The following is a 10,385-nucleotide window of genomic DNA, read 5'->3' as shown; positions in this document are numbered from 1 at the left end:
GTACCTGTGAAGAATCCATCGCCACTTCAGGCTTCAGAGTTCTAGCCTACCGCCTTCCCCCGTGTTATCACCTAGGATTGAACCAACAGAAAAAGCACAGGTTAGAGCCACCTGTGCAAAAGGCATTGCAGCAAAGGCTGAAAGGGACCATCCTGGACCACCTTTAGCATAGACAAAGGCCTCACTCTGTCTGCATAAATATCCTCTTATCCCTTATGTAGGGTAGACACTAGGAAGAGCTACAGCATGCTTATCCAGAGTGCATCATAAGCAGGCAAAGATATCAAGTATGCATCCATCCCAAGCAAAGTGCATGGGATTTGTGAAGCAGGGGCTGCCCACTCTGTCTCTGGTTATTTTTTTATTATTATTGTTACTTGAATAGTGCCAAGAGGGCATCAGGTACTTGGGAGACAGGCCACAAGTCTAGGGAAAACTTTCAGCCTGAAGGGGAAAATGAATGAATGAAGAGAGACTGCCCATGCTAATGCAAAGCTGGAGCAGATCCCCTGAAAGCAGGGACATCTCTTCATTTCCTCTCCCCACTCTGGGCAGCACAGCCCTATGCTGGGGGTTATGGCACGCGATGGGGGAAATAGTTTTTGTGGGAGCACGGCATGGCAGCCCCTCTCTGGATTGGGGAAGATACTCCCCGAATGGCCTTCCTGTTTGCTGGGGTCCAGTACCATAGACACACTGTGAGTTAGGCAGGCTTTCCTTGTGGGGTGTCTCTCCTTGGGATAATGGCTCAGGGTATGAACAGACATAACATTTGGACTGTTTAAAAATGAAGTGTTTCCGCCAGGGACAGGCATATCATTCCTGTCACTCTCTCTTCCCTCCCTGAGGCTGGAGTGCTCCAAAATCACTGTGGCTGCATAGTGACAAAGCAGAGCATTGTGGGATACTGGAAGACCCAAGAGTCCTCTTTTGCACTCCTTCGAGACCCCATCTATAACAAGAAAAATGAAATGCTTCTAAATAGTACCTCATTCCAACAGGGTCACTTTTGGAGCACTTCAGCTAGTTTTGGGCAGTTAAAAGCGCACGTGGGTCCAGCTCCTTGCCCTTTGAAGTGCTCCAGAGGCATTTGAAATGCTTCAAATGTGATGTCTGTCCATACCCTAAGAGATGGATGGCAGATCTGATGTACGTGCTCATGCTGCTGTTGTATGATGCAGAGTTTGATGCTGGCCAAAGCGAAGGAAGAATGGGATCAAGAGCAAGTGGACAAGCTGTCAGAGAAGGATAGGTACCTGGCCGAGCGGATCACACCCCTGAGTACCAGCGGGCTCTCCCTCAGCCAGCTCCAGGTACGCTCTGAGCTGGCATCGTCAAGCCTGTTTGGGAGTGAGGAGAAGCTGGCAGGGGGCACCGGGGATGGTGGGGGGCCATTCTGTTCTTCATTATGCAGGCTGAAGCAGGGGCAAGGAAATCCTTCCAGTCGCTTCTGGGTGAATCCCCCTGGAAAGTTGAATCACGCCAGTGTCCCTTCCTGCGGGGTAGAACGTGTAAGGGGGTTTCTCACACAGCTCCTAGGAAAATGTTAGCAGCTGGCATTTTGGGATGACTGACTGATGCTGCATCGGCATCATATTGGAGGGCACTAGAAACCTGCTGTGTGCAAAGGGCCTGTTTTTTTTAGTGGGAAACATGGGGTAACTAGGCAGAACCTCCCCAGCAAAGCTCAGGGGCAGGAACAGCATGGAGAGCGTTCACTCAGAGCTTTTCTTCTGTGCTCTGACCCTACAGGACCTGTGCAGGGAACTGCATGAAAAGATCGACGTCGTGGATGAGGAGAGATACGACATCGAAGCAAAATGCCACCACAACACGAGAGAGGTAGGAGGAGAAGAGGAGGACAAATGGCTGCTGGATTGGATACCCATTCTATGACTTGTGATTTATTTCTCATATACATAGCAGCCGTTACTCATTTTGCTCTGTGTTACGTGCCGAGCCAGCCTGATTACTACCATTTCGATGACAAAAGCTTCCACTGGCTCCCAAACCTTTCTTTCTGCTGTTCAGATACAGAAACAGGTAGTTCCTGCCCCCAGAGGGCCGACTGTTTAAATAGGCAAGAAGGATGCAACGTAAGATGGGAAGGGTATGCAGGAAGAAACTTGCCCTAGGTCACCTAATACGCTAGAGACAGAGATAGGAATCGCATTCATTTCTCTATGTCCTTGTTAAGTACCATATCCACATGCCCAGGCATTCCCCACGGGTGGCACATGCACTGGCAATACATGAGCATGGTTTCCCAGCAGTTCCTTTCTCAATGAGTTTCCCAAAGGTGGTACACGAACTGGTAAACTTCGGGAGGTGCCTCCTGGTGCTCTTGGCCAGGAGAGTGCAATGGATACAGGGAAATGGATGGGCTGAGACAGCCTTGCAAAGCAACAGACTTCAGTCAAACTGGCAGCTAGTTCTGCCCAGTCTCAGATACCATGGGCCCATTTCAGAGCCACAGGACAACCCTCGCTCCCAAAAACTCTAGGTGTGGTCCATGGGGTTCAGGGATGACCAAGGTCAGGATTTTATATGGGGCACCACACAATATCCCAGATGCGCCCATGTTCATCAGTCAGGGACTTCAGCAGTGACTCTTGAAGGGTGAGGCAGAGCACTGGCTCGGTGACCCTTAGCAGAGTCTGAGCACAAGTGCAGCAGACATGGCCAGGGACCCTTATCCGTTAGCAATGGGATGCAGTGTGTGGAGCTAGGAACAGGTAGATGTCTTGGACTGAGAATTAATGCTTCATTTGAGCTTGTCCTATCTGAAGAATCACCTCTGTTGTGTTCTCAATCCGAGTGGGCTCCTGTGAAGATCCTGGAGCCCTAGAAGACGAGGGTCCGTGTACCATGGTCTGGGAGCAGGCAGAAGTGCTTGCTCCATGTTAGTATGAAGCAGAATCAGGGGGCTCTTTCTGGTATGGTTCAGCTTTGTGATGTGACTCTTACCCCTTGATATTCCCTTCACCTTTAGATTAAAGACCTGAAGCTGAAAGTGCTTGACCTCCGTGGCAAGTTCAAGCGCCCTCCGCTGCGGCGTGTCCGTGTGTCTGCTGATGCCATGTTGAGGGCTTTGCTTGGCTCCAAGCACAAAGTCTCCATGGACCTGAGAGCCAATCTAAAATCTGTCAAGAAGGAGGACACAGAGAAGGTGGGTGACCAAGAACAGTCCTCCTTTCCCCAACTGCATCTCATCCAAATGACCACGTGAATGAGAGATGGAGGAGAGGGCTTAAAGCAGGCCCACCCCTATCCAAAGGTTGCCTAAGGGAGCATGCGTCAGACATCCCTACTTCCCCTGAGTGCCATCCTCCCACGATAGTATCAGTGCTCGATTCATCACTTTGTGAAATTGCTAGAGATTTTATCCAAAAAATAAGGGAGCGTGTGTGCGCAGTGATATTAGTCTAGTGAGATCGGGATCACTAGGAGATCATACAGGTTTTAGTTACTCAGAAATGATGCAGTTGAACCCGGCTAAATATGAGGAGGTTTTGTGACTATCCTTCCTAACTGGGTTGGAGAAAAGTTACGAAAACTGACAAATGAGATCCAAGTCTGTGCGAGTGATGAATAGTTAGCAAAAACTGTTTCCTTCCCCTCTCCCTGGAGTGTGGACCAGATCCTTATCTTGGGTAACTAACTGACATAATTCCCTTGAAGGCTATGTTGATTTACACCAGTTGGGGATGTAGTTTTCTTCAACATGGCAATTCCATTTCATGGCCATCTCTGCTTTAGATATTTGGTGTTTTTATTCAAGACACAGGTCTTGAAGTCCTGGGATTACAGGAGAATCTCAATTCTTCTTCTTCAATTCTGTTTCTTTTAAAAAGTAAGTTTCTAGCCCTCCTGACTGTGAGGAAGATGCGACTGCTAAAGGCTCCAACACAAGAAGGCAAACGCTCAGGCACTACATTTATTTTTATTTTTTTTAATCTCCTGATTTTTGAGACAGTGTTGTTGTTTGGAGGCCTGATTCGTGACTTCTGAATGCTTGGGGTTGGTGATGCTGACACGTGGGCGCATTTTCAAAAAGGCCTTAATCATGTTCCAGTTGTGCATGAAGACATCACACTATTATCACATGTGCAATGTGAAATCCTTCACTGTGCAAAGAGTCAAATTAGGCACAAGATAAGAGACAAGCTTAGGCTGATTCCCCATTGAGGGGCTGCATTTGACCCTAAAGGCCCAGTTCTAATTCTGCTTACCTACAAGCTGGCATAAATCTGGAGTAACTTCACTTCACTTGATCAGAAGCAAAGGTTTCTGTGACTTTAGTGCCTTTAGAGGCCTGATGCAATTGATGTAATTCCACTGAATGCCATGCAGTTACTCCTGTTTTGGATTGAAGTACATGGGATGAAAGCTAGGTCTAGGATTTGTATATTGGATTAAACGCTGGATTTGACTAGTCCAACACCCATCCTATGGCAAGGGCCATCCCAGGAGGGCTTACAGTAAGGAAATGGACCTGATGATTCAGATGATGATGCACATGGCGGGAGTATTCCCTTCCTGACGCTTGAGTGACCACTTTATGCCCTGAAGCAGAAGTTTCCATGGCCATAATCCTTACCTACTTTGTTATTCCTTCTGATAACATCATCCAGTCATTTCAACTGCAGCCAAGAGTAAGCCGTTGGCATATAGCCTGCTCTGCGCTAATGACAGTACTTTGCCCTTATCCAAACCTCCATGAAGAACAATGCTGGCAGCAGCCGATGGACTCTAAGGGTCTGGTTCTGCCAAGGGCAGGGCTGCTTATGCAAGATGCCACATGCCCCTGGCTCCCAAGCACAGCAGGTCAAAGTGCTTAAGGAGTTCCCAGGCTTGGGCCTTTATTCCTGCTTTCCCAGCTATCTCCAGTCTATATTCATGTTAAGGGCCATCCTGGGTTCCAAAATCATAACTCCACAACACCCCCAAGGGTTCTCCTTGGGTTTTGTGTAGAGCAGGTTGAAGGAGATGGTGCATCCTATTGATTATGTGATTTATAAGGAAAAGGTATCACTTGAAACTGGATCGTTTTACTGCTTGCTGCCCCCACACAATGTGATGCCTGGGGCTACTGCAGCAATTTGGACCCATGATCCCACAGCCTAAACATGCAGCTCATGTATAATTGATGTGCAGAGTTACGGATTCAATGGCTTAGTCCCAAGCTCCCCTAAGCCCAGTTCTGTTGTGACCCCAAATCTGCCTCTCCCTGCAGGAACGTCCAGTGGAAGTGGGTGACTGGCGTAAGAACGTGGAGGCCATGTCTGGCATGGAGGGTAGGAAGAAGATGTTTGATGCTGCCAAGTCTCCAACAGGCCAGTGAGAGGTACTGTGCTCTGCCCTGTCTTCCTGCTCTCTCCTTTTTTTCTTTTGCCATCTGCTCATCTCAACAAAAGGGTGCACAGGCAGTGCCTCTGGCCTGGAATCTCTCCCCACCCCCCTTAGTTACAGTTTTGCTTTGATTCGTGTTCTTGGAAGACTAATCCAGTGGCTGGTTAGTCCCTAGGCTTTGGGTTTAGGAAGCATTTTGTCCTGTGGCTGTGAGCTGAGTGGGTGCAGTGACCCATCTGACTCCTGACTTGGCAGTTGGGATCAGAGACAAAAAGCCTAGATCTATTCTGTAAGAGGCCAAAACACTTTTCTTCAGGAGGTAACACATTGGAGGTCCTCAAGAAGAGGCTGGACAAGCCTTGGTCAGGGATGATCTAGGGGTTGGTGTGCCTATGTTCTGCTATGGGTATTTCCCATGCTTCTGGGCTTTGCTGGTTGCCATATGGGGACAGGAAGGAATTTTTCCCCCTTCTGTTGCTACAGGGGTTGGGGGTAGGAGGGTGCATTTCACCTTCCTTAGAAGCATTGGGTGTTGGCTGCGGCTGACAAAAGGGATCTTGACTGTGGAAGACCCGTGGTCCTTCTGGGACTAAAAGTTGGAGGTTCCTAGCTAGAGGGTCTTGCCTCTTCTCCACATTTGGGGTCAGGAATGCATTTTACCCTACGGCCAGGTTGGTGCAGACAGTGAGGGGTTGCCTTCATCTGTAGCAGGGGGGACATGTGGCCCTCTTCCTTGGATCTCTTGAGCATATTTTAACAGCCCTCACAGCAGCAGGACATTAGCTATTGTTGTCTCCCAGCTTTATCTGTGGCAGGTTACAGTGCAATGCTTTCTCGGTGGGTCTGGGTTGACTCTGTAGTTTTACTAATCTGCTAGACACTGGATTTTATGGGGTGTTTTGGATAGGGATGATTCTGCCTCAAATGGGGTTAGACTAGACGGCCTCTGGAGGGCCCTCCCAGCCCTGCTTTTCCATGATTTGGTGATCCTAAGGCATAGTTTCCCCTGCGCTACAGGCAAAAGTCACTGCCCTGCCTAGCAAGAAGGGCTGAGCCCCAGTGAGCAGTAGGCCAGGCAGGGGGGCACCTGAGATGATTACGAACTGTCTCGTCCCCCTTCCCAATGCAGAGCCCCTGCCGTCATGCTAGAAGGCATTTGAGGGTGGGGCTGGATTCACTGCAGCTGGTGATCTGTGCTATGAGATAAAGTAATAAATTGTACCTGGGTGTCTGCCAGTGCTGCTCCGTGCTTCTGTTTGCAGGCTGCAGTCACATCATGCGCTGCCTCAGCTTGCCTTTGGGCAGGATCCCGCAGCAGACACCCCACTCACCTAGACTGCAATACATGGCCCAAACCCCTGGTGGTAAACCCCGTCTCACAGAGGGGTGGGTTTTCTGGTTTGAGTCCATCCTTTGGAGTTATTTGCTTTAACGTCTCATTTTTAAGTCAAAGCCCCTGCTGACCAAAGGCTGTGTCTACGCAGAGAAGGCATAACCAGCATTAGCAGATTTAGTCATGCTGGCTTAAATCTAGTGAGCGCAGGTAACAGGGACCTAGGAACGTAGGATTGGAAGGAGCCTCCTGGGCCATGAAGTCCAGTCCCTTGTGCTCAGTGAGACATTAACCAAAGGACTCCCCAGAAGTGCCACTGTAAAGCCGCACCCCCAACGACAAGGCATAATACCCCCCACACTAAGAACACCCTGTCACATGCCATGGGTAAAAGCAGGGGGTGACAAGGGCACTCCCTATGCTCTGCCACTCCAATGACAGAGAAAGTAGGTGGTTAATGTGTGCTCATAAGATCCAAGCAAAGGCCCAAGCCCCACGCTGTAGAGGAAGGAAAAGCCTCCCTGTCCATGCCAGTCTGACCTAGGGGGAAAATTTCTTCTTGATTTGGGATTTGCCAATCAGTGTGAGCCCAAACAGAAGAGAAACCCCCCCTAGCCAGGAACCTCTGGGCTTTATTATTACTTCTGGCAGGAGCCTCAGTCAAAACTCCCCTACCATCCCACAAGACATTCAGAGGAAGGTGGGAAAGACACTAGAAACCAGGAAAATTCATGACGGGAGAGGAAAAAATCCCTTCTGGGCAACCAGGAAAAGACCTGAGGCGCATCAGGTCACCAGATACCTTCCACACTCAAGGCAATTTGCTCTAGTATGCGCCAATTTGAGGACCACAAACACTGGTTCCACCTTACACAAGGACCAGTGTGCCAGGACGCTCTGTTATATCACACTGTCTCTTCCATAAATATATCCAGTCTAATCTTCAAGAGATGTAACAATAGCAGGGGCCTCTCATGGTATGGGCTTTGGGGCAGGCTGTACAATGTGGGCTGTGGATGTGTACTCAACTGGCTCATCACACGGTCATGTCCAGGCTGTTGCAACTTCACGGTTGCCATCCAAGGCTGCTAGATGAAAGCTAGCTGGGGTATCCCTCCCCTGCTCCAGCTGCTGGATAGTCATACTCTGTTCTGCCCTGACAGTTTGCACGCTCAGTCTAATACAACCCTTTCCTTTTTGTGCAAAGCTACTATTAGGTTGTTTCTTTTCCTCTTAGGTGCTTCCTGGAAGGACGAAGATCTCCCTCCACCCCTGCCTCCCATCACCTGCAGCTTTGTTCCCTGCTGGTGTATTCCAGCAATGGCCTTCGAACCAACCCATTTGTGAAAATCTCCCTTGAAAAGATAATCCAGTCCTTTTGTGCTTCTGTCACTCCCTGCCCCACAGCCGTCCCCAGTCCCAGCAGTGGCAGTAGCCACTGCCTCACTTGATACAGTGAAATAATTGCTCCAGTCTGGCACTACAACAGAGGACTGCCATTACTTCCTGAAGGTCCTGGCTTGCTATATCCACCCAAGGGAGTAACGTGAGCATGCATTTGTAGGGAAAAAGGTATTGACATTGTGGCCCAAAGTGCCACTCATGTTAAATACTAAGGGTGAGTTTCCAGACAACCATCCTGCTCATGTCATGTCCTATGCCATACAGAATGGAAATGCCTATGCCATGTGCTGACGGTTACATGGAGGCAGGTTGTCTGAATTTCTTAGTCTTGTACCCAACTCCAAAATGTTGCTAGGTGTGTTTGTCCTGTCCTTCTCCACCAGCTATGGCAGACAGCACTGGGAGGGAACTGTTGGTCCTGCTCTCACCACCCAGCTCTGACGTGTCCAGTTTGTGAGATGTGACTGCTGTGTCTGTACGGTTATTAAAAGACTGTCCTTAGAACAGAGGTGTAGGGTGTGTGATGTGTTCGTCACTGTGCGTTCCCTCATTATGAAGTCAGGAAAGCAATATTGAGGCTGATGATGACAGTGGAAGATCTAAGGCATGGTCTGGAGGCAGGGATAGCATAGGTGGCCCTGCTTAGGTGCCTCCCAAGCCCTGGCTGTGATAATGACCTCAGCCCCAACCTGCCCACTTCCTGATCCCTAGTGTGCTCTGCTCTGCCATGGACCTCAACTTAGCAGCACTCCCAGATACTGCGACCCTGCAATTCAGTGAGCCCCAGCTCTGGACTGCACAGCCCCTGGTGTGGGCTTCTTCAACATCAGTGCTCTGGTGCAGTACTGCAGTTCCAGACACAGGGTTGCTGCTGCTCCCCTCACAGATTCACAGGAGTTTAAGGCTGGAAGGGACCTCGTGAGATCATTGGTCATGCCCTTTGCTCTTGAGGCGAGCTGTTCCAGCCCTAGGCCCCGACACTTCTTTGCTGTTGCAATGCTCCCCTGACTAGCATCATTCCTGCTGGTCCTTAGTAGACCCTAGTCTATTTGCGTTAGTTCTGGATATCAGCTCCTTGCCTTTCCATTCTCACACAGCCCCAGAAATACATCCGCATGTGATTTCCCCCTTTGAGCATTTTGCTCACAGACACTTCCTCCTTCTGTGATATATTGTGGCTCTTTTAACCCTAGCCCTTTCCCTCGTTCCCTGTCCTCAGGAGGTTGAGTGATCACTAACCCCCTTGACAGGAGCACAAGGACTTATTTCTGGTGATTTGACTAAACAAAGCCACAGAGCCAGGCTGGGTTGTATCACTATGGGGATGCACCAGGTCATTAGGGAAGTAAATAGGAGGGGGCTCTAGGTGACAGCCTGTGAGCTGATCCCAGAGGATGAGAGATGGTCCAAAAAGCATTTTTGATGGGTATCTGGGCTTCCAAGAAAAGTGTTGGAGTGATGTTGTAGTCATGAGGGCCTATAACGGCGACTCTCATCCAGGTTGTATCAGGAGGGCAAAACTACCCTGCCTCTCACACAATCCTAATCGCTACCACTAGCCTAGTGCACTCGGGCACCTCGTTCTTTGCAACACAAGAATTGCTCTATTATTTTTCTGTAGTCAAAAGATGCATCAAAACTAAGAGCTGGCATTTTCCAAGGGCTGCTTTGTGTGTATGGAGGGGTGAAAAGCTTGAGAACCACTGGTCTATCAGGTGCAAATCTGCCCTGCCTCTCACCACAATGCTAACCATCACCGCTAGGTGGCCTGATAGAGCCATGATAGAGCTCTGGAAATGCAGGTGGATTTGTCTGTTTGCCATCTGAGCCAAAAGAGAAAAGAAAAGTAAATAAATACATGAGGGCAAGGCAAGCAGGAGCATTTTCAGTTTTCTCTGAGAGACGAGAAATAGAAAAAAATAGTCATTTCAAGCCTCGTAATGCTTTGAGATGTCAACCCAAAACTTCATTTTCATAGATTTCATAGACATTCGGGCTGGAAGGGACCTCAGAAGATCATTGAGCCCTGCCCCCCGCCCGAAGGGCAGGAAATCAGCTGGGGTCATAGGATCCCAGCAAGATAAGCATCCAATTTCCTCTTGAAGGTGTTCAATGTAGGTGCTTGAACCACCTCCGATGGCAGGCTGTTCCAGACCTTGGGGGCTCGGACAGTAAAGAAATTCTTCCTTATGTCCAGCCTGAAACGGTCTTGTAGTAGTTTATAACCATTCGACCTCGTCATCCCTTGGGGCGCTCTGGTGAACAAACGTTCCCCCAGATCCTGGTGGTCACCCCG

General features: G+C 49.3%; 1 protein-coding gene across 2 annotated transcripts in view; it reads left to right on the top strand.

Moving 5' to 3' along the window:
• TNNI1 (troponin I1, slow skeletal type) overlaps positions 1-8,593 on the top strand; it is a 20,800-nt gene extending 12,207 nt beyond the window's left edge. The window contains exons 4-8 of one of the 2 annotated variants that reach the window (XM_019513811.1): positions 1,182-1,313; positions 1,753-1,842; positions 2,993-3,169; positions 5,237-5,347; positions 7,923-8,593. In XM_019513811.1, the coding sequence (XP_019369356.1) occupies positions 1,188-1,313; positions 1,753-1,842; positions 2,993-3,169; positions 5,237-5,344 (501 nt within the window). In that variant the 5' untranslated portion in view covers positions 1,182-1,187 and the 3' untranslated portion in view covers positions 5,345-5,347; positions 7,923-8,593. Of the gene's footprint in view, positions 1-1,172; positions 1,314-1,752; positions 1,843-2,992; positions 3,170-5,236; positions 5,348-7,922 lie in introns of those variants that run through there. The other variant, XM_019513810.1, reaches the window with a different exon arrangement.
• The last annotated feature ends 1,792 nt before the right edge of the window (positions 8,594-10,385 follow it).

The sequence above is a fragment of the Gavialis gangeticus genome, unplaced genomic scaffold (genome assembly GCF_001723915.1).
Source record: "Gavialis gangeticus isolate Ggan-Ray unplaced genomic scaffold, GavGan_comp1, whole genome shotgun sequence".
Taxonomy (NCBI): Eukaryota; Metazoa; Chordata; order Crocodylia; family Gavialidae; genus Gavialis; species Gavialis gangeticus.
This window is presented reverse-complemented; position numbering and strand designations above follow the sequence as displayed.